Source organism: Carya illinoinensis, chromosome 4 (assembly GCF_018687715.1).
Source record: "Carya illinoinensis cultivar Pawnee chromosome 4, C.illinoinensisPawnee_v1, whole genome shotgun sequence".
In the NCBI taxonomy this organism is placed as follows: Eukaryota; Viridiplantae; Streptophyta; class Magnoliopsida; order Fagales; family Juglandaceae; genus Carya; species Carya illinoinensis.
The window spans coordinates 36,938,644-36,962,976 of record NC_056755.1 but is presented as its reverse complement, the minus strand read 5'-3'; the positions used below and the strand labels follow the sequence as shown (position 1 = coordinate 36,962,976).

Sequence of the window (24,333 nt, the reverse complement as noted above, 5' to 3'; positions counted from 1 at the left end):
GGGCCAAAAACTTTATTGGATAGGTCGCTATGCAGGCCTATTGGCAATGTCAATTTATCAAATAATCCAGATGGCTATGAACAATTGGCAGGCATATTGCAATTTTTATTTTTTTGACTGAAGTTCTATTCCAATTTCATTAGGATTCTGTGATTATGAGACAGTGAAAAATCTAAAAGCCTAATATTTTATAATGTTTACATGTTTTCACTTTCCAATTTCATATCTGATTAATATCTTTTTGGCAGAACAATTTACTCCTGCTCATTCATTTACATGTTGTAAAGTATACATCTACTAGAGAATAGAAAAGAAAATGTCAAAATTGTATAGGATTGCTGTTCATTCTATCATCTTTCACGAGGCATGCAACTGGGAAGTGAGATCGATGAAAGCATCTTCCTTGCATGGAATTTGCATCTGCAATATGCATAGCCTTAGTAACCATGACTGATTCATTATTGCTTTCCTTCTAGTGTTTTGGCGGACAGTAGATGTTATTGTGGTGCTTACTCAAATTTTGAGTTTTTAAGTACTCTACTGAGAATAAAAAAGGATGTAATACAGAATGCAACTTTAACTTTAATAATATTCACTTGTTTCTTTGATTTTGCTAATATTCACTTGTATCATTAACTCATTCCTGTTGAAGTTAACTATTTGAGAACTTATAGTTAAGGGTAGCTTCATGCTGATATGAAATATATTTACTTTTGTTCTTGGCATTTCTGGTTTGGCTATTTTTCTTGTCTTTAATTTGATTGATTGAGTTCTTTTTATCATTTACTCATTCCTGTTGAAGTTAACTATTTGAGAACTCATTTCTGGTTTTACTATTTGATTAAAGGATGTCGTCTGTTTATGTTTCAGCTGAACCTTCTCTTTATTCTTCTTCCTTCTTTTCTTCTGCCAATGCCACCATCTATCCATAACATAGCTACTGATCATCATAATAGGATGCTTTAGTGACAGTAACTGCAAACTTGGTCTCCACGATTCAAGAGTCTAGCACCAAAACCAGCAACTAGTTTTTGATTTTTGTTGGAAAAATGAGACCCTTTTGACCCTTCTCATGTGTCCCCTATGCATTCTTACACAAGTTAAAACTTGTCCCTTCAATCAATCTTGAGCCCTACTGAATGTGTAAAACTTATACTGAATGTGTAAAACTGCCATTAAAGTGTAAAACTACTACTGAAATGAACTGAATGCGTAAAACTGCTACAAATGTGTAAAACTACTACTGAATGTTGGTGGATTTTTGGATGCGGCTTGGCTGAAGTGTATTTTGGCATGGATTTTGAAATGTTGTTGAATGTACAATTATTTTGGACAATTTGCTGAATGTATTTTGGAATGGATTTTGGAATTGCACCATTTCATTATTGTTTTTTAACTAATCCAATTTTTCAAACTAATGTCAACTTAAGATATATTAATGTTGGGAAACAATAATTTTCTTTATTAATTAATATATGGAGTGTATTTGTAAAATATTAAAAAAACTATAACAATTATTATTTAAATATATAATATTATATTATTATTTTGACTTTAGGATAGTTAGTCTAATTTGGAGCACTATCTCTATTGGTTTGAACTTTAGCTAAAAGCTCTAGTTTTAGTCAAAATTTGGACTCTAGGCCATTGCCAATGCTCCTAGCTAAAGCTAAAGCCAAAATTTGGTTAAAACTATATGTTTTGCCTAAAGCAAAAGCCATTTAAGATATCCAACAATGAATTATTCATCTGTTAGTCAAAATAATAATAAAATAATAATTTTTTAATAATAATTTTTATTTTCAAAGTTAGTAATGTTTTTTTCTAACCTAATTATCCAATAAACACATTTTATCATGTATGAAGAGAGAACAAAATAATAAAATATAACGTGATTGAGCTATAGTGGCTCTAAGGCTTCATTTGGTTACACAGTTCAAATGAGATATTTTGTTAAAAGTTGAATAAAATATTTTATAATATAATTTTATAATATTAGTTTGTTCTGAAATTTGAAAAAATTAAATTGTTTATTATATTTTTTTGTAAAAATTTATAAAATTTATAATAATTATATGAGGTGAAATGAGATAGTTTGCATTTGAATTTCCAAACCAGGCGTAAGTCTCGACAACTAAAGGATGGTTAAGTCAATGCAGATTAGTTTCAACTGTCAGGTGTGTTTGGGTGTTGAGCGTATCTCAACATACATTATTACTATTCATTACTTTATTATTACTTTTAACCTATTTTTTACCACTATTCATTATTTTTTAGTACTATTTAATATTTTATTATTACTTTTTACTTACTTTTTATTATTATTATTCACAACATACTTCAATACTTCTTTAACACCTAAATCCAAAATCATTTTATGGGTTGCACTGGCAAATGGTTACGGCAGTGGTCTAATAGGATTGGTTAGGCTCACCTGGATGATAGTCCACGAATCAACGTGGCATGAGATGGATTATAAAACTTGGATAACTAGGGGAATCATCGATTTTTTTTAACGTTCAGAAAGTGTGTTTTTAATGAATTTGTATTTTTTTAAAAATATATTTAAGGAATTTTAAAAAATATTTAAAAAAAGAAAAAAGAAAAAATTTAGAGAGTCAAATTTCGGTGATGAATTTTTGTGGGTGTAGCATCAACCTAACTAAGGTTCAACATCTTAGTTTTGCTTGGATGAGTAGCCTTGTGGCGCACATATAAATTGACATCTTTTTTCTATATTTTTTTCTTGACTTAGGGCATTGATAATGGATTTTTTATCTTTATATCTAAAATTACATGTTTTGAAGATTGATTTTGAATATAAAAAAAAATTCCTACATTAGATTATGTATTTTTTGATCAAATAATAATAAAATAAAAAAGAGAGAGAAGAGAAAAAAGAAAAGAGAGAAAAAGAGAGAAAAGATAGAGTTGGGAGGAGAGAGAAAAACTAATAAAATAATGTTTGAAGAAGGAAAAAGACATTTTCAAAGATGAATAATCACTGTTCATAGTTATTTAAAATTATAAATATAGATAAGCCAATGTAGGTGATTTTAAGGTAAGTTTATTCAAATTTAAGAATAAAAATGAAGATGAATAAACCATTGCTAGTGCTCTTAGCGTATGTTGAACCCAAGGTTTCAAGTTTTGTGTAATTATATATCTACACATGAATTTTGATGATAACAAATGAATTCAAAGAATAAAGAAGTCTCAAGCTCAAGTTGTCTACACAATGGAGTCAAGCACATCAAGGAAACAAGCATGAGCAAGAAGGGAACAAATTCACATTAAAGTTATAGAGTAATGTTGTAAATCTCTTCAAAATTCGAAATTAGGATTAATACTCAAAATTAATATTTTATCATAAAGCATTAAAATACATTTTCCACATGTGCATGAATATTTTCGAAAATTAAATTTAAAAATTTTGAAAGATGATTGATTGTCATCTTTTACATGTGCATGTCTTGATTAAATGGTTGAACTTTGAAAATATTAAAAATGATTGATTGTCATCTTTCACATATGCATGTTTTATTTGAATATTTTCAAAACTGATTGATGCTTTTTTAGACTTATATAAAAGGTAGATGATTTTGTTTGAAAAATTTGAAAAGTAAAGTGTGCTCCTTTTGTCATATACAAAAAGTAAAAGATTAGGTTTGAATTTTTTGAAAAGGAAAGTTTGCTCCTTTTGTCATATGCAAAAAGTAAAAAATTAGGTTTGAATTTTTTGAAAATGAAAGTGTGCTCCTTTTGTCATATGCCAAAAGTAAAAGTTTAAGTTTGATTTTTTTGAAAAAGTGAATGATGTTGTCTTTGACATGTGAATCTTTTTAAATTTGAATATGAAGTCTCATATGCCTATAAATAGATCATTTGAGAGCTTCACATTCACAATATCCAGAGAATACAACATTCATTCAAAACTTTCACTCTCTCTTCTCTAAGCATTGAGCCTTAATTCTTGTTCATTTTGAGAGATATAGTTTGCGCTGTATTGTTCTTATTTCACTCATTGAGGAGTGTTTTCTGATAACCTACCCACTATCAGCTCTTGTATCAGAAAAAGGGTGTGTATAACCCTTGTGCGTGTAGAAAGTATTCTACACGGGGAATAGTTGAATCACCACATGTAAGGTGATTGCAAGTGTAGAGGGTGTTCTACACGGATCCTTCGTAGCGGTGTTATTCAAAGGTGTAATATGTTTCTATCTCCAACTGAAGGAGATTGAATAGTGAATTCGGGAATCTTCAAGGGGTAGCTTGAGGCGAGGATGTAGGCAGTGGGGTCGAACCTCGTTAACATACTGACTTTGCTTCTCTCTTACTCTTACTCTTTATATTTATTGCTATTTCATATTTTGTTTATATTTTATATTATATATTTGATTTATAATTGTTATTTTTTTTTTATACAACTCAATTCATCCCCCTCTTGTGTTAGTCATCTGGGTAACAATTGGTATCAGAGCTAAGAGCTCTATTATAAGATTAACTATATTTTGAGTTAAGATCTTATGGCTAACATTTCAGCTTCATTTGGTGAAGGTCAATCTAGCAGTCGGCCTCCACTCTTTTGTGGAGATAATTACTTATTCTGGAAAGTTAAAATGAGAATATTCCTTCAGGCTCAAGGTCGAGAAATCTGGAAATGTATTGTAAATGGACCTTATATTCCAACAAAAGTGGTTGATGGAGTAAAGGTCAAAAAAGAAGAAGAAGAGTTTGATCGTGAAGACGATAGACTTTATACTTTGAATTTATTATTTAATGCTCTCAATGGAAATGATTTTAATAGAATAATGACTTGTGCTACGGCAAAAGAAATTTGGGATAACTTGAAAGTTACTTATGAAGGAACTTCGCAAGTCAAAGAATCAAAAATTTATATTCTTACTCATGAATATGAAATGTTTAAGATGAATGATGATGAATCTATTTCTAGTATGCACACTCGTTTTACTAACATCATAAACAGCTTGACAGCTCTTGGCAAAGTTTATTCCAAGGTGGAGATAGTAAGAAAAATTCTCAACTCTCTACCAAAACGCTGGGAATCAAAAGTGACAGCGATTCTTGAAGCTAGAGATCTCAAGAAGCTCGAAGTGAATGAACTCATCGGGTCACTTATCACCCATGAGTACACATTGAAAAGAGGAGAAGAAGAAGGAAAGCCAAAGAAGAGCTTGGCACTTAAAGTTGTTCCTCATGAAAGTGAAAGTGATGACGATGAGGAAAATGAAGATAAAGATGAAGAAGTTGCGATGATAACAAGAAGAATTCAAAGGTTCTTAAAGAAAAATAAAACTCTTCCGAGCAAATCTTTCAAAAAGTTTTTCAAGAAAGATTCAGGTAAAAATGACACTTTAATTTGTTATAAATGCAATAAGCCTGGTCATATCCCCCAGATTGTCCTCTGCTAAAGAAAGATCGAAACAAGGGCAAGAAAGCAATGAAAGCTACATGGGATGATGATTCAAGTAGCTCAGATAGTGAAGCAAGCAATGGAGAATCAGCAAATCTTTGTCTTATGGCTAAAGATGACATTGAGGTAACAAATCTTGATAATATTGAAGATCCTTCATATGAAGAATTACAAAATGTTTTAGAAGAGGTTTATGAAGAATTTGAAAAATTGGGTATACAATATACTGCTTTGAAAAAGAAAAATTATTCTTTAACAAACGAAATTGATATTTTAAGAAAAGAAAGTATCATTTTGAAAGATGAAAATCTTGAGTTGAATAAGAAGAAAATCGATTTAGAAAATATTGTTGAAAACTTTATGAATGGAAAAAGAAATTTTGAAAAACTTCTTGGTAGTCAAAGATGTGTTTTTGACAAGACAGGTTTGGGATATATGTCAAAACAAAAATACAAACCTTATAAAAAAATTTTTGATAATCCTTCTACATCAAAAACCAATTTTCAAAATTCTTCTTATAAAAATAATTTTGTCAAAAAAAGATATTATTATAATCATTCAAGTTCTTCATATATGTCACATGCTATTTGCAATTTCTGTAATAGAAATGGTCATAATTATCATACTTGTCATATTAGAAGAAATCATACAATGACTATTAGGGCCATATGGGTACCTAAAAATATTGTTTCTTCTAATACTAATAAATAAAGGATCCAAAGAACTTGGGTATCAAGAAAAATCATTTTAATTGTTTTTATAGGTATACATGAAGCCATCCACAAGCAAAAACAAGTAGTTTTTAGATAGTGGATGTTCAAGACACATGACGGGAGACAAGACTAAGTTCTTTGATCTTAGATCTAAAGAAGAAGGACATGTGACATTTGGAGACAACTCGAAAGGGAAGATCGTGGGAATAGGTAAAATTGGTAATGAATCTTCTCTCATAATTGAAGATGTTCTACTTGTTGAAGGTCTAAAATATAATCTTTTGAGCATAAGTCAATTATGTGATAAAGGATTTACAGTTACTTTCAAAATGGATAAGTGCATTATTTTGAATGATCATGATTGTAATATTTGTTTTATTGTTTTTAGAAACAATAATGTTTATACAATCGATTTTGAAGAAATTACCTCACAAGATGCTATTTGCTTTTCAGCTCAAAATAAAACTAGTTGGCTATGGCATAGAAGATTAGGTCATGCCAACATGGAACTTATTTCCAAACTTTCAAAAAATGATCTTGTGAGAGGATTACCAAAAACAATTTTTCTTAAAGACAAAATTTGTGATGCATGCCAATTTGGTAAACAAACAAAAACTTTTTTTAAAACCAAGAAACATATTTCCACTACTAGACCATTGCAACTGATACACATGGATCTTTTTGGACCAAATAGAGTTGCAAGTTTAGGAGGAAAATATTATGCATTTGTTATTGTTGATGATTTCTCTAGATATACTTGGGTCATCTTTCTTGCTCATAAAGATGAGGCACATAATGTCTTTACCAAGTTATGCAAGAGAATTCAAAATGAAAAGGGTTATACTATTTCAAGTATTCGAAGTGATAGGGGAAAAGAGTTTGTTAATAAAAATATTGAAACATTTTGTGATGAAAATGATTTTATGCATAATTTTTCTACTCCTCGAACTCCTCAACAAAATGGGGTAGTAGAGAGGAAAAATAGATCTCTTCAAGAGATGGCAAGAACAATACTCAATGACAACAACTTGCCTAGTTATTTTTGGACCGAAGCGGTAAGTACTGCATGTTATATTATAAATAGAGTTATGCTAAGGTCTAAGTTAGATAAAACCCCCTATGAACTTTGGAATGAGAAAAAGCCCAACATTGGTTACTTTCATGTATTTGGATGCAAATGTTTTATTTTGAATGATAGGGATAATTTAGGCAAGTTTGATGCAAAATCTGATGAAAATATCTTTCTCGGGTATTCTACTAATAGTAAAGCTTATAGAGTATTCAATAAAAAGATTTTGACTGTACAAGAATCTATGCATGTAGTATTTGATGAATCTAATTCTCTACTCTCCAAGAAATCTATTGATGAAGAAACATGAGGTATAAATAACACGGAAAGTCTCAATCTCAACAAAGAGAACACAATAGAGGAAGTTCAACATAGAGCCATCAGGAAAGATCATCAAAATTTAATACAAGATGCAACCAAACAGTGGAAATTTGTGAAAGATCATCCAGTGGAACAAATTTTGGGAGAACTTTCACGAGGTGTAAGTACTCGATCATCTCTTAGAAATATTAGCAATCATACTACTTTTCTATCTCAAATTGAACCAAAAAATATTGATGACACACTTCTTGATGAATCTTGGATTCTAGCTATGCAAGAAGAGTTGAATCAATTTGAAAGAAATGATGTTTGGACACTTGTTCCTAAACCTAAAAATCATACTATTATTGGAACAAAATGGGTTTTTAGAAACAAGAAAGATGAGTCCGGAGTCATTACTAGAAATAAGGCTCGACTTGTAGTCCAAGATTTTAATCAAGAAGAAGGAATCGATTATGATGAGACATATGCACTAGTCGCAAGATTAGAACCTATTCGAATGCTACTTGCATATGCTTGTTATAAAGATGTCAAACTTTTTCAAATGGATGTTAAAAGTGCTTTCTTAAATAGTTTTATAAATGAAGAGGTATATGTTGAGCAACCTCTAGGTTTTGAAAATCATATTTCCCCAAATCATGTTTTCAAACTCACAAAAGTACTATATGGACTTAAACAAGCTCCTAGAGCTTAGTACGAGAAACTCATTGGTTTCTTGATTGAAAAAGGTTTTTCAAGAGGAAAAATTGACACAACTCTTTTCATTAAATATGAAAATGATGATATTCTTTTGATTCAGATTTATGTTGATGATATAATATTCGGTACTACTAATGAAAATATGTGTCAAGTTTTTGCTAAGACTATGCATGAAGAATTTGAGATGAGCATGATGGGAGAACTTACATTCTTTCTCAGATTGCAAATTAAGCAAGCAAAAAGTGGGACATTCATCAATCAATCAAAATATATTAAGGAATTACTGAAGAAGTTTGGGATGGAAAATGCTAAGGAAATTGGAACACCAATGAGCCCATCAACTAAACTTGATAAAGATGAATCCGGTAAGTCAGTTGACTCGAAGATATATCGAGGTATGATTGGTAGCTTATTATATTTAACAGCCAGTAGACCAAATATTATTTTTAGTGTGTGCTTATGTGCACGCTTTCAATCATCTCCAAAAGAATCACATTTAATTGCAGTTAAGCGCATTCTTAGATATCTTAGTGGTACAATTAACCTAAGGTTATGGTACCCTAAGTACACATCTTTCGATCTAATCAGCTACACAGATGCAGATTATGCTGACTGTAAAATAGATCGAAAAAGCACTAGTAGAGCATGTCATTTCTTAAGTCATGCACTAGTTTCTTGGTTTAGTAAAAAACAAAATTCTGTTGCACTATCTACTGCTGAGGCAGAATATGTTGCTGTGGGTAGTTGTTGTGCTCAAGTTCTTTACATGAAGCAACAACTTGAAAATTTTAAACTCATGTATAATCACATTCCAATCAAATGTGATAATACAAGTGCTATAAATCTTTCAAAGAACCAATACAACATTCTAGAACTAAGCATATTGAAATAAGATATCATTTTCTTCGAGATCAATATGCAGAAATGCGATATAGTACTAGAGTTCACAAACACACACGATCAGTTAGCAGATATTTTCACAAAGCCTTTACCAGAAGATAGATTATGTATGATCAGAAGAGAAATAGGTATGATGCATGCTATGAATATCTCTTAAAAGATAGACCAGAGTTAATAAAAATATAGATAAATTTTTTTTTTAAATACTTTTACATAAACTTGAGATTCTTAACCTCATGTTTGAGACGCTCATTCTCTTCATATAATATCATGTCATTCTTATCCATGGGAACCGGCAAGCGGAATGAAGAATCTAATAAAGATTTCAACTGTTTATTCTTCTGCCTAATAATTCATTCCCTTGTGTGAGACTCTTGAACAATTCGTTGAAGTACAACAATTTGTTCTTTGAGCTTTTCAACTTCATGATTTTTGGCTTGTAGCCGCTGGGAAAAAACAACAATAAAGGAAGAGTAGTGAGTCCCAAGACTCACCAAGTCATAGATAGCATCAGAATCTGACTTATTAGTCAGATTATTATTTTCTTGCTGCAACATGACACCAATGACAACTGCAGAAAGGACAGGAGGTTGAGTTGCAGAATGCCTCATGGATGGATCTAGAGAAATGTTAGAAGAACGAGCCATTGAAAAAAGAATAGAAGGCTTAAAACGAGAATGTTGAAAGAATGCAGATGAGTTATAGAGATGAGAAGAAAACTTGATGCGGATTGGATGAACTTTAAGACTAATTTTATAGAAATAGCATAAAGAACCAGACGAGCTATCATCCAAGTCAAAGAGCAATGTGATTTTGTTTTCCTGATCGGTGAAAATGACATTTTTTAGAAACTCGGAGCCTTCAATCTCGTTTGTCAACAACATTAGGCGATTTTTTTCAAATCTCCAGCCACACTTGTCGGGTCACGGACGGATCAAATTTATTTATTTATTTATTTTTTTTTCAACTATCTACAGTGTCTACTAACGCACTATTTTTTTCAGGTCCATTTACTTGTTGCAGATCCTTTTTAATGATGCCAAAAGGGGGAGAAGTGTTAGATTAGAACATTAACATTGTTTGAATTGCTAAACTTATTATATATGTTTAGAATTATATTTATACTTTTACTTAAAAAAACTAACGCACATTCTCAGGGGGAATTTAAGTATCAATACAGGCTTCAGGTTCTATAAAGTATTTGTCATCATCAAAAAGTGGGAGATTGTTGAACCCAAGGTTTCAAGTTTTGTGTAATTATATATCTACACATGAATTTTGATGATAATAAATGAATTCAAAGAATAAAGAAGTCTCAAACTCAAGTTGTCTACACAATGGAGTCAAGCACATCAAGGAAACAAGCATGAGCAAGAAGGGAACACATTCACATTAAAGTTATAGAGTAATGTTGTAAATCTCTTTAAAATTCGAAATTAGGATTAATACTCAAAATTAATATTTTATCATAAAGCATTAAAATACATTTTCCACATGTGCATGAATATTTTTGAAAATTAAATTTAAAAATTTTGAAAGATAATTGATTGTCATCTTTTACATGTGCATGCCTTGATTAAAAGGTTGAACTTTGAAAATATTAAAGATGATTGATTGTCATCTTTCACATGTGCATGTTTTATTTGAATATTTTAGACTTATACAAAAGGTAAATGATTTTGTTTGAAAAATTTGAAAAGTAAAGTGTGCTCCTTTTGTCATATACAAAAAGTAAAAGATTAGGTTTGAAGTTTTTGAAAAGGAAAGTGTGCTCCTTTTGTCATATACAAAAAGTAAAAGATTAGGTTTGAAGTTTTTGAAAAGGAAAGTGTGCTCCTTTTGTCATATGCAAAAAGTAAAAGATTAGGTTTGAATTTTTTGAAAATGAAAGTGTGCTCCTTTTGTCATATGCCAAAAGTAAAATATTAGGTTTGATTTTTTTGAAAAAGTGAATGATGTTGTCTTTGACATGTGAATCTTTTTAAATTTGAATATGAAGTCTCATATGCCTATAAATAGATCATTTGAGAGATTCACATTCACAACATCTAGAGAATACAAAATTCATTCAAAACTTTCATTCTCTCTTCTCTAAGCATTGAGCCTTAATTCTTGTTCATTTTGAAAGATATAGTTTGCGCTGTATTGTTCTTATTTCACTCATTGAGGAGTGTTTTCTAATAACCTACACACTATCAACTCTTGTATCAGAAAAAGGGTGTGTGTAACCCTTGTGCGTGTAGAAAGTATTCTACACGGGGAATAGTTGAATCACCACGTATAAGGTGATTGCAAGTGTAGAGGGTGTTTTACACGGATCCTTTGTAGCGGTGTTGTTCAAAGGTGTAATAGGTTTCTATCTCCACCTGAAGAAGATTGAATAGTGAATTCGAGAATTCTCAAGGGGTAGCTTGAGGCGAGGACGTAGGCAGTGGGGCCGAACCTCGTTAACATACTGAGTTTGCTTCTCTCTTACCCTTACTCTTTATATTTATTGCTATTTCATATTTTGTTTATATTTTATATTATATATTTGATTTATAATTATTATTATTTTTTATACAACTCAATTTACTCCCCTCTTGTGTTAATCATCTAGGCAACAGCGTATTTAGTATGCCAATAATTTTTTTTCTTTATAATTTTATTTAAAAAAAGAAAATGATTTTGAAATAAAATTAACCCAGTATATTGTACAAAAATTAGGCAAATGTCTCCTGTTTTCTCTCTTGCGGTCTAAAAGGGAAGGAAAACTCATGCCACTTCGTGAAGATCTTCTGCCATTGCGATTCTCGTCCACTCTAGAAATGAACACAGCAATTGCTCAAGTTCCAATATAACAAAAAATTAAAAAATATCTAATAAATCACCTGAATAGAAGATTTTTGGACACAGAGTTGAAAGTATAGAATGAGAAAGAAAATGAATCGTATTTTCGGCAAACTTTATGAATTGTCTATAAGTGGGGGAAAATGGAAAGCAAATGGCATTTGAAGGTATTTTTGTTTGAAAAGTAAGCGAGCCCGTAAGCTCTCCTTTTAGCACTGAAAATAAAAATCGGTAAGCTGCTCGAACCGGATCGGACCAGTGTGTTTGGTTTGGTGCAAAACCTGTTCGGTCTAATATCAATTTTGTATTTTCAAAACCAATTTCAAATCAAACTAATTTTGATTTGATTTTATTTTTTTACACTGGACCGGATCGGTTATATATATATATAATTTTTTTATTTCATATAAATAATTTTTTATATAATGTTTTTATATTATATATATTATATGCTAAATTTCTAATTTGAGATTTTAAAATCTTAAAATTCATGTATAATAATTTAATAATATAAATTTAATATAAAATAAAATCTTAATCTTAAACATGAATATTAATATTAAATTATTAATATAAACCTACTTTTGATATATATATATACCATATCAAGGATAAATACATTTTATAATATAATAAATTATAATATATACTCTTTTTGATAAATATATTTTTATACATTTGATTATATACACTCATATAAATAGTGTAACTGGAAATACTAAATTCTAACTTCTAATATTTAAGATTAGTATTGAAAAAACTATAAAAATCTTAAATAAAAACTGAAAAAACTGGATCAAATTAGACAATCGATAAAATTGAAAGTGTCGGTTTCACCCCTGACATGACATGGTGGGGGAGAAGTCAGGTGCACTTTGGGCTAACGCACCAAGGCTGTTCATTAGTGTTTTTCTAACATCACATCTCAATCCTTTCAAAAAAAAAAAAAACATCACATCTCAAAGTTAGGTTAATTCGAGTCAAGTTTTTGTTTTTTCCTCAGCAAATAAAGTCAAGTCAAGAAAATTTGTCCAAATTTAATTGGTATGAATGATTGCCATTCTTTGTTGCGATGTTTTAGGCAAGGGCAGCACTTGGAGTCGGTCGGGTGAGAAGTGGATTTTTACACCAGCCAATCAAAGGCTGCCACATAGGTGTCTACACATATTTCTATTTGCACCTTCACATAGTTGATAAAACACGATTTATTTGGTGACAACGTCCTGCTCCCTCCCTCGCTCTCCCTTCATCTACCCGTCCCCCCCCCCTCTCTCTCTCTCCCTAAGATACGATCTGGTTTGATTTGTGGGGCACTCTCTCTCTCTACAATGACCTGATGATTTTCCGACAGAGTTCCAGTTGATGCCGTAAATCCTACAAAAAAAGAACTTGGAACAGTGTGACATTATTATTGAACAGCCAAGAACGGTGACCAAGGGGCTCCTGGAATATCCCACTGAAACTAGAAGCATATTACTCAAACCATCATAATCAATTTTGCACTTGATGTCTAATGCCGGTGCTGTTAAGGCTCTTCACTGCAAACGAATGTATAATGCTTGTTGTGTCAATTCCAATGTGGTTTCCGTCTGGATCAAAATAATTCATGGAGGTGTCGAGCTCCACGGTTAGTTGCCTAACAACACCACTTGCATTTTATTTGACTGCTAAATAATGTCAATTATTGGATACAGCCAATAAATAAATAAATAAAGCCTAGATTCCAAGATAAGAGCCATAGCTATCAGGTGGTGAGGGACTATGATCTGGTGCAAACACAAATGTCATTCCAATGATTCCATCACCGGAGCCCATTGAGTTCAAGAAGGTAGAAATGCTTACAGTGAAGGTGGTCAAGATAATGGCTGGCCAGGCAAGCAAAGGGTGAGGGTTAAAGAAGGAAGGTGGCTGCGCAAGGGAGGGTCTGTGCCAAGGAGGTAGCTGCGCTAGGGATGGTCTGCGACAGGGAGGGGAGGCCTGCGACAAGGCTACCCAGTTTCAGATCAGCTTGTGGAAGGAAGGAATGGCGAAGAAGGAAGGAATGCGTGAATTTCGCTGATTCTCTGCGTGTGGGTGTAGATGTTTGGAGCAAGCACCTCCTACGTGGCCAGATTTTATTGGTTAGTGTAAAGAGGAAATAGACACCCGACCGGCCTTGAGTATTTCCCTTTAGGCAAAGACATTATTGAGGTACTTTATCTTTGTGTAATAATCGTATCTATTGTAAATCAATCAAAATAAAGAGAGTTTCAAACATAGAGAAAGAATGAGAGAGAATTCAGAGAGATTGAGAGAGAACGAGAGAAGAGATTCTCTTATTGATCTGTATATCAAACTTATATATTTCTTAAAGAATTCAATGATATATATAGGCGTACAAAGGGGACTATGCTAGCTCACTATGCTAGCACTATGCACTATGCATTTGACGACTAGATAAATATGGTCATACAATTCAAAATAGTTTATAACACTTCTCCTTTGGATGACCATATTTAAAGAATATGCCTCGTTAAAACCTTGCCAAGGAAAAACCCTGTGGGAAAAAACCAATGGCGAAGGAAAAAGAGTACAGTATTCATATGTATCGCCGAGTGCTGTTAGGATTGCCTCATTAAAACCTTGCAAAGGAAAACCCAGTGGGATAAAACCTTAGCGAAGGAAAAAGAGTACAATCAGCACAAGTCTTCAAGACATTACTTCCCCTGAAAAGTGCATGATAACAGGTCTTCAAACCTCCACATTCCAATGTTCTGCATAATCTTCTTAAATGTTGCAGTTGGTAATGCTTTAGTGAATAAATCTGCCAGATTTTTACTTGACCGTACCTTCTTGATATCAATTTCAACTTTCTTCTCATGAATTGCAATGATCTTCTTGTGTGTATCTGAAAGATAACTCACATTTGTACATCCAACTAACTGTGGACTTGATCCATGTTGATAAAATAATCACAACTGGATCTTTCTGCTGATCACTACTCTTCTGGAGTTGTACTCTTCTGGAGTTCTTGTAAATAACACAGTTAGTGGAGAATTCATCAACATTAAACCGCTAACCTCATTTTTAATAAAAACGGTGGACAGCCTTTTAAGATCAGACAAGCACCGCAGATTTTCAACTCCTCTGTAGGTGTCAGGCGTGCTGTCAGGTGTTGCAGCTGTCAGGCGTGCTGTTAGGTGCTACAGCTGTCAGGCACCGCAGAGCTATGAAGTTATATTTCGTCTCTTTTCTCTTGCTTCACGAGAGATGTTGTATCATAATTTTCTCTATAAAAGAGATATTCAGCTCATCTTCATTCGCATCTCATCTTCTTCACTTTTCTGTAATCATACTTCATTTTTACTCTGCAATGGTTCAGCGATCTTCTCATGGCCAATATATGAGGTACTCTGCACCTCGTTCATCAGCTGTTCCTGTTTCTACCACAGGTGCTATCATGCAATGTAATGATCTGACTCATAGGTCAGATAATGAAGTTATCTATGAGCTTGTGAGTCTCGGTACCCGATACTCATCATCCATTGTCGCATTTTCTCAGCGACTGCAATCCAGGACTTGTGGAGTTGACAATCTCCACGAGAATATTGCTATACTTCAGCGACTTCTTCTGGAGTCCAACATGAAGATAGAATCAATAAAGTAAGAGAATAGGAATTTAAAATCCTTGCTTAAATTTTCTTTTCGATTGCCCACTACTTTAGATAGGGATGCCATGCAGATTCTTGAAGAACAAGAGCATTTGAAGAATGAGGCAAAGTGCCTTAAATTTCTGTAATTCTTGTTTCAAGATAATAAAATAATATTTCACAAATATTCATATTTGTGTTTCTATCTTTTAGTAGATATTCTGTGTGCTCCCTTTTATTTCTTCTTTAATAATGCACACTTCATATCAAACCCATAATATGAATCTGAAATACTAATTGTATTAAAAGATGGTATTTTATGACTAATAACATCATCCATCTTCCCCTTGAAGCCGCAGGGGTTTCAGATTTATATTTCAAATATGTGCAGTTTTCATGAGCTCTTCTGGAGCCTCAATGACATTTAAATCATATATATAAACTATAATAATAGCTTGTTTTCATTTGCGTTTGGATTGCTTTAGATCATATAAGAATCTTTGAAACTTGATAGAATACATATTTACAGATGTATTCATATTAGAAGTTTCAGACATTTTCTATCCTTCAGGGATTTTCATATATATATCATGATCCAATGATCCATATAAATATGCAGTTAATCATGCATATCCAAACTCTCGGTAACTTTCAAGCTAAAAATTTCAATATCAACCACTTTAAAATCATATCAATATTGTTTTTTCGAGAAACTAACTTGTGATTTCTATATCACATTTTCATATTAAAAGCTTCAGATTTTTTATATTATGTATATAAATATCTACTGATATTTAACAAAAATCACCTCTTTAGGTATTTGGACTTCAAGTCAATATTTATCACATTTTACTTAGTGATATCAATTCTGCATATCAATTCTGCAGGAATTGAGAAACTGACTCGTGATTTATATATCACATTTTTATTTCCTTTCTATAAATACCCACTGACATTCAACAAGCATCACCTCTTTAGGTGTTTGGACTATAAGTCTCGATGCATCATATTTTACTAGTGAATTAATTCTGCAGGAATTGTTTCTTTCAAATTTGGCCACGATTCTTGATTCACTTTCATCATTACTTCTGGTAATGTCAATTGCCATCTCATATGGAAATACGTTGTTGACAACGATTTTATTTCTATTCATAATTTCTCCATTATTCATGAAATGTAACGAGATCTCGTTATTTTCAGGTACCTGTCCCTCTTCAAGGAAAGACATTTTCATGATAAACTTCTTCAGGAGGCACTCTTCAGGAGATTTGTACTCTTCAAGAGTTTATATAGGAGAATTTTATACAGAAAATCTGGATGGACTTTATTGCTTGTTTCGTGGGTATGGCCTCTTTAGGAGCATCAATTATTTGTGTCTTTCTCTTTTTGAGATGCTCTATCTTTTGTATCAATAAGTCTCACATGCCTTTAGACATGTCTTATGTTCATTAGACTGCTGAATTTCTTAATTGTCCTTCAGGGACTTCAATCCTAGCTAGGATTTTAGCAGCTCGAATATGAGACATTTTTATCTTATTGCATCCATAATTTAATTATCATATGAACTTCTGGTTCACATATGATAATCAAGATAACGTCGAATTATTTCATCTTATTTGCTTCTGACAAATTTTTCTTTCCACTTCTGGTGGTAAGATTTTATAGTAAAAGAATCTTCTGGTTCTTTTATGGACGTCCATATGAAAATCATTCGACTTATCGTAATTCATTTTAGATTATCAAGATAATTATGAAAAGATACAAATATTTTGAATCATATCACTTTTTGATGCATCATAATATTTGATTCAATAATTGTATAATATCATCTCAAAGAGAAAGTTTATAGCTTTTCTAATACGAGCTTCTGGCCCAAAAAGATATTCATTATCACGTCCAATCTCTTAGTTTCTTTGAATGAAACGCATAATTCTTTTTACTTCAGGGAATAGAATGATATAAATTTATTATCATTCACTTCAGGGAATGATGTAGATCTAGTAAGACGTGATTAATGATTCTTATCAAAAGTTCATTATTTTGCTCAGTCACTGAAAGATCAGATATAAATTTAGAATATATTTTGAACGTTTCCATTTCATATTGCTACTTCAGGAGCATACTCGATATTGTTATTTCAGGAGCACATTCGAGACGTTCATTCAAATATATATTCTTTCCACAATTTTAATTATGCAACTTCAGGTGCATAAATTATAATGAGCTTTTGGTACAAGTATCAATCCTATCTGATCCTCAGGATCTGGCTGTGTACATACTCCACAGCTAACTCCGGATCGAGACCATGTGTCACGGCAGCACCGCATCCAGAGAGAACTCGCGCACGGACGCTGTTGGCGTTCTCTCCGTTTCTCGAAGAAGATGGGCTTCAGATCTGCCCGTAATTCCGCCCAGATCCACCGATCTAGCAGCATGTCCGTCCTTGTTACCGGCGTTCTTCATTCTCACGCTCTAATCTGTTTCACTCGGGTTGGTCGAGATCTCTTTTGACTAGGAGGAGGACAGAAGCACGAAGAGGATTGCTGGAGTAGGTGGAAGAATTTTCAGCTCGTGCTGATAACGTATTGTAAATCAATCAAAATAAAGAGAGTTTCAAACATAGAGAAAGAATGAGAGAGAACTTAGAGAAATTGAGAGAGAACGAGAGAAGAGATTCTCTTATTGATCTGTATATTAAACTTATATATTTCTTAAAGAATTCAATGATATATATAGGCGTACAAAAGGGACTATGCTAGCTCACTATGCTAGTACTATGCATTATACATTTGACGATTAGATAAATATAATCATACAATTCAAGATAGTTTATAACAATATCTTAATTTTTCCAACCCATCTCACGGGGTTTGTGGAAAGCATTTACCATTGACTGAAGAGATTGCAGATCAGAGTAGCACCTGTAGTCATTCAATGCTTGTCTGCTTGTACGAATTGTCGTGGAAAAAATGATGAAGCTATCTAGAATCCCGATTGACGAAGGACTTGCTCCCATTGGATATAACTTTTCCTAAGACCAACTCCACTTATCATAATAATTAAATAATTAAAATTCAATTTACAGTTCCATTGAAAAGTTATATATGTCATCACGATAGACGAGAAAAAAACATAGTAATTTTGCCATGTTACCTCACTACTAAAATTTTTTAGTTGATCTCCTTTTTCCATTAAAAAGATAAAATTAAGTATATATTTAAAATTACAGTAAAAAATATAACTTATACCTTTGAGTTTATATTTATAACTTTAATAATAAATTTTATTATTAAAATATTATTTACTTTTTGGCAATTATATATTTAAAAACCTTTCAAATATATTATGTTTGTTTGAAAACATAATAAAAAAATGCTTTATTAGCTAGAAATGAAGATTATTTAAAATTTTAAATATTATAATTATATTTTTGAAAATTTAAAAGTTATAATTATCTTAAAGTTGTTTGAATATTTTCATTTATTGATAGTCTTTTTAAAATTCAAATTACGTTTTGTATTATCCTAAAAAATACGTTTGAGGAAATATCCTAAAAACCACATTTGAATTTTCCTCAAACGTATTTTTTAACTTATTTGAGATTAAAAGTACTTTAATATGTAAAATCCAAACAATCTGATTTTTTTATTAAAAAAATTTTCAAACTATTTAAATATTTTTTTAAGACTCCAACGGCAACCCAAACATGTCCTAAACCTATAAATTCTTCAAAAAATAATAAAAATAAAAATAAAATAAAAGACAAAAACCCATTATGGTAGTCGTGAAGTTGGCGGTAAAGTGCGTATACAACAAGAAACTCAACATCATCCAAAGCCAGTCAAAGTCTTCCACCATCTTTCTTCCAATGAGTGGGGTTGGGCTGCTTATTCCTCTTTTTTTCCTTGTTCACATTGGGTCAAGTTTAAAGTTTTGTATTTCATATGAGAGAATGATTAGATACAGGTATTTTGGAAAAGAGTATAACTTATATTTAAAAATAAAAACTTTACAAATATACTACAAAATCGAATTTTTTGATAAAAACAAGGATTTTAATTTAAGCACGTACCAATCATGTTAAACACTCTTATGGGTTGCAAAGTCAATAATGACACAAAACAGGGGGAATCGACATGGATAGTTCTTAGGAAACTATCCTCCTGGTTCTAAACATCTGAGTATAAATCTACTAATGTTGTTTTAAAAACGATTTTTTTTCTTTAAGAATCCCTTGTTTTGGTTCTTATTACTTGGCGAAGATGGAAAATTCCAGCCCCACAATACATATCATCTCATCAAAGACGCTGGACTAAACATGCAATTATTGGTCAATGAGAATTCCCTTTGTGTGGAAAATTTTCAGATGTGGCATTCTTTGAATTTAAATTGGTTTGAAGTTTGAATGTCCCACCATTGGATGTGTATTTATCTCATCTTTCTCGAGTTCTCATGCATCTACTTTTCAGCTCATTTTTTAGATAGAGTTCAGACCATAGCCAAAGCCAGAGCCAAAGGAACTCAACCTCCTATAATGACGAAAACAACTCCAATATTTATCCATTTCTCTTTCTACATCACATTTTTCCTCTTTCCCATTCATGCAAACTCCCAGCTCATTGCTCAAGAACAAGGAATCCTACTAAACTTGAAACAACTCTGGGGAAACCCAAAATCTCTCAAACATTGGATTCCAACAAACTCCTCCTCCCATTGTTCCTGGCCTGAGATCACTTGCTCCAAAGGCTCTATCATTGGATTATCCTTCCGAGATTATAACATCAGCGGAACAATCCCACCCTTCATTTGCAACCTTAAGAACCTCACAACATTTGATGTTTATAATAACAGTTTCCACTCAATAGAGTTCCCAAGAGATCTCTATAACTGTTCTAAGTTGGAAACTCTTGACCTCTCGCAAAACTACTTTTATGGTGCAATCCCCGATGACATTCACCGTATGTCTTCGCTTCAAAATCTTAGCGTCGAAGGCAACAACTTCATTGGTAACATCCCAGCATCTATCGGGCGGTTGACAAAATTGAGGAGACTCATGCTTGTCCAGTGTCCATTTACCGGGTCTTTCCCACCAGAAATTGGAAACCTGTCCAATCTCGAGGAATTGGGGTTGGCCTATAATTATAAGATGGTGCCATCATTGCCTTCGGAGTTCGGAAAGTTGAAGAAGTTGAAGTTTTTATGGATGGCTGGAACAAATTTGATCGGGGAAATCCCGAACACAATTGGAGAAATGGCAGCTCTGGAGCATTTGGATTTGTCAGAAAATAGCTTGACTGGGAAGATCCCAGATAGTTTGTTTGTGCCAAAGAATCTAAGGATTGTTTATCTTCACAAAAACAAATTGTCTAGGGAGATTCCTCAGGTGGTCAAGGCTTTGAACCTCGATGTTGTCGACCTCTCAGAAAATAATTTGACAGGGACAATTCCTGATGATTTTGGAAAGCTTAGAAATTTGACAGGTCTGGCTTTGTTTTTGAATCAATTATCTGGAAAAATCCCAGATAGCATTGGTCGTCTTCCGAGGCTAGTAAATCTCAAGTTATTTAACAATAATTTTTTTGGGAGTTTGCCTCCAGAACTAGGGAGGTATTCTATGTTGGAAAGGCTTTGGGTTTCAACCAACAAGCTTACGGGCCAGTTGCCAGAACACTTGTGTGACAATGGGAAGTTGGTGGAAGTGCTAGCTTATGAAAACCAGCTCGTTAGAGAGTTGCCCAAGTCTTTTGGAAATTGCAGCAGTTTGGAATTAGTCAAGATATACAGAAATAAGTTTTCTGGGAATATTCCAAGTGGTCTTTGGACATCATCGAATCTGAACATGTTGATGTTAAGTGATAATTATTTTACAGGTGAGCTTCCTGAAAGATTGGCATGGAATCTTTCACGATTAGAGATGAATAACAATAGATTTTCAGGTAGAATTCCACAGGGAGTGTCTTCCTCGAGGAATTTGTTGGTTCTCAAGGCTAGCAATAACCTCTTCAATGGCACGATTCCTCAAGATCTTTCTCGTTTGACAACTCTTTTGCTTGATCGAAATCGACTTTCGGGCCCCCTTCCATCTGATATTAATTCATGGAAATCGCTGAATACTCTAAACCTCAGCCGAAATGCTATCTCTGGACAGATTCCAGAGGAATTTGGTTCCATACCAGGTCTTTTGGAATTGGACTTGTCTAAAAATCAGCTGTTTGGCCTAATTCCATCAAAACTTGGCCTTTTGAAGCTCACTTCACTCAATTTGTCTTCAAATCATCTGACTGGAAGCATCCCAAGTGAGTTCGAGAATGATGCATATGCCTACAGCTTCTTGAACAATTCTGGTCTTTGTGCTAATAGACCATCTCGATCCCTTAACCTTGAGAACTGCAGTTCGCACCGCCAAAATTCGAGCAAAACTTCTTACAAATTAATTGCTTGGATCATAGGTCTTGTGGTGGCAATTCTTCTAGGTTTGTTTATTTCATTCTTTGTGATAAGAAATTACAAAAAGAGAAAGCATGGATTGCATTTGACATGGAAGCTCACCTCATTCCAGAAGCTAAATTTCACAGAATCAAACATTTTATCAGGATTGACAGAAGATAACAAGATTGGTTTTGGTGGATCAGGTCAAGTATACCGTATTGTTATTAATCATTTTGGTGATACTATTGCAGTGAAAAAGATTTGGAATAACAGTAAGATAGAAGAAAAGCTTGAAAAAGAATTTATGGCAGAAGTTAAAATACTTAGTTCAATTCGACACGCCAACATAGTGAAGCTGCTCTGTTGTATCTCCAGTGATAAGTCAAAACTTCTTGTCTACGAGTATTTGGATAATTGTAGCCTGGATCGTTGGCTGCATAGGAACAATAGAGTAACAACATTTTCAAGCCCAGTCAATCATGTTGTCTTGGATTGGCCCAAGAGGTTGCATATAGCAATTGGAGCTGCCCGAGGGCTCTCTTATATGCACCATGACTGCTCACTACCCATTGTTCATCGAGATGTGAAGTCAAGCAACATCCTTTTAGATCTTGATTTCAATGCACACATAGCTGATTTTGGTCTAGCAAAGATGTTGATCAAGGAGGGAGAACCGTCTACAATGTCAGTCGTGGCTGGCTCTTTTGGCTACATAGCTCCAGGTTTGTGACAATATAAATTTCCAAGTTTCCTTTTATTGGTGATGTTTTCCTCTTTCTCCATCAGTAGAAGGTTGGGTTAGCTTGTGCTTTTGAATTTAAATGCAGAGTATGCTCGCACGACAAGAATCAATGAGAAGATCGATGTTTATAGCTTTGGGGTTATTCTTTTGGAATTGACAACTGGAAGGAAAGCCAATTATGGTGATGAACACACATCCCTAGCCGAATGGGCATTGCGACATATTCAAGATGGAAAACCTATAGGTGATGCCTTGGATGAGGAGGTCAAGGAGCCTTGTCACTTGAATGCAATGTGTCATGTTTTCAGACTTGGACTCTATTGTACTGACACACTGCCTTCTACTAGGCCATCCATGAAAGAGGTTCTGAAGGTTCTACTCCAATGCAGCCAACCAGTTAGAAACGAAGAGAAGAATGCGGGAATTGAGATGCTTTTCCCTTCCTAAGGAATTCAAGGCCAAATGAGGATGCTCATCATTGTTCAAGAGATGTGAAGTTGGAGTTGCTACGGCTCTCCAATATACACTGTGACTGATCTCAGCCCATTGTTCATTGAGATGTGAAGTCTAGCAACATCCTTTTAGATCTCAATTTCAATGCACAAATAGCTTGTTTCGGTCTAGCCAAAATGCTGATCAAGGAGGGAGAACTGGCTACATTGTCAGTTGTGGCTAGCTCTTTTGGCTATATACCTTTAGGTGTGTGACAATATAAATTTTCAGGTTTCCTTTTATTGATGATGTTTTTCTCTTTTTCCATCGCCAGAAGTTTCGTTTAATTTGTGTTGTTGAATTGAAATGCAGAGTATACTCGCACGACAAGAATTAATGAGAAGATAGATGTTTACAGTTTCGGAGTTATCCTTCTGGAACTAGCAACCAGGAGGAAAGCCAATGATGGTGATGAGCACACATCCCTAGCCAAATGAGCATTACGACACATTCAAGATGGAAAACCTATAAGTGATGCCTTGGATGAGGAGGTCAAGGAGCCCTGTCACTTGAATGAAATGTGTCATGTTTTCAAACATGGACTCTATTGTACTAGCACACAGCCTTCTACCAGCCAGTAGAAATGGAGAGAACAATGTTGCAACTAAGATGCTTTTCCCTTCCTAACGAATTCAAAGCCAAATTAAGATGCTCATCATTGTTCAAGAGAAATAAAAAGACCAGATCCTTTATGGTTACTAAAAGAATTGAATGGTGAAGTTGTTCCATGATATTCTTTAGTAATAACTTCACCATTGTGTGTGCACTTTCATACTAGATTATCCCCTATTTCACTATACTTTGTCTTTTCATCCCCCAATTTTTGAAAACTTTTTTGTTGTAGTTTGCACCCTTCAAGCATTTTTTACCGCATGCCTTACTCTATTTTTAATGAGTAATTTTTTTAAATCCTTTGAAGCCCTTACAATACACAAAGGGTAAACATTGGAATCTACATTTAATTAAAATGATAAATAAAAAAATTGATATCCTAAATAAAAAAATTGATATCCTAAATAAATTCCCCCCATCACACTTTTTAAACTAGCTTGCAAGGTTGACCACATGCACAAAGA

The 24,333-nt window shown here is 33.2% G+C and overlaps 1 protein-coding gene across 2 annotated transcripts; it reads left to right on the top strand.

Annotated features, from left to right (window-relative positions):
• The first annotated feature begins 20,005 nt into the window (after positions 1 to 20,005).
• Positions 20,006 to 24,077, top strand: LOC122306735 (receptor-like protein kinase HSL1). 2 transcript variants are annotated; one of them, XM_043119246.1, is made up of 4 exons: positions 20,006 to 22,745; positions 22,851 to 23,009; positions 23,113 to 23,464; positions 23,570 to 24,077. In XM_043119246.1, the coding sequence occupies exons 1-3, from the start codon at positions 20,015 to 20,017 to the stop codon at positions 23,121 to 23,123; spliced, it is 2,901 nt and encodes a 966-aa protein (XP_042975180.1). In that variant the 5' UTR covers positions 20,006 to 20,014; the 3' UTR covers positions 23,124 to 23,464; positions 23,570 to 24,077. The 2 variants fall into 2 exon arrangements, with proteins under 2 accessions (XP_042975180.1, XP_042975179.1); XM_043119245.1 differs by having other exon boundaries at positions 20,008 to 22,745; positions 22,851 to 23,464.
• Positions 24,078 to 24,333: the final 256 nt, after the last annotated feature.

What these genes read in the sequence shown, in the direction of transcription:
- LOC122306735 (XM_043119245.1), top strand. Translation starts at nt 20,015, where the DNA reads ATGTGTATTTATCTCATCTTTCTCGAGTTCTCATGCATCTACTTTTCA. An exon ending in TTTTGGCTACATAGCTCCAG is followed by an intron (nt 22,746 to 22,850) that starts GTTTGTGACAAT and finishes ATTTAAATGCAG; the next exon opens with AGTATGCTCGCACGACAAGA.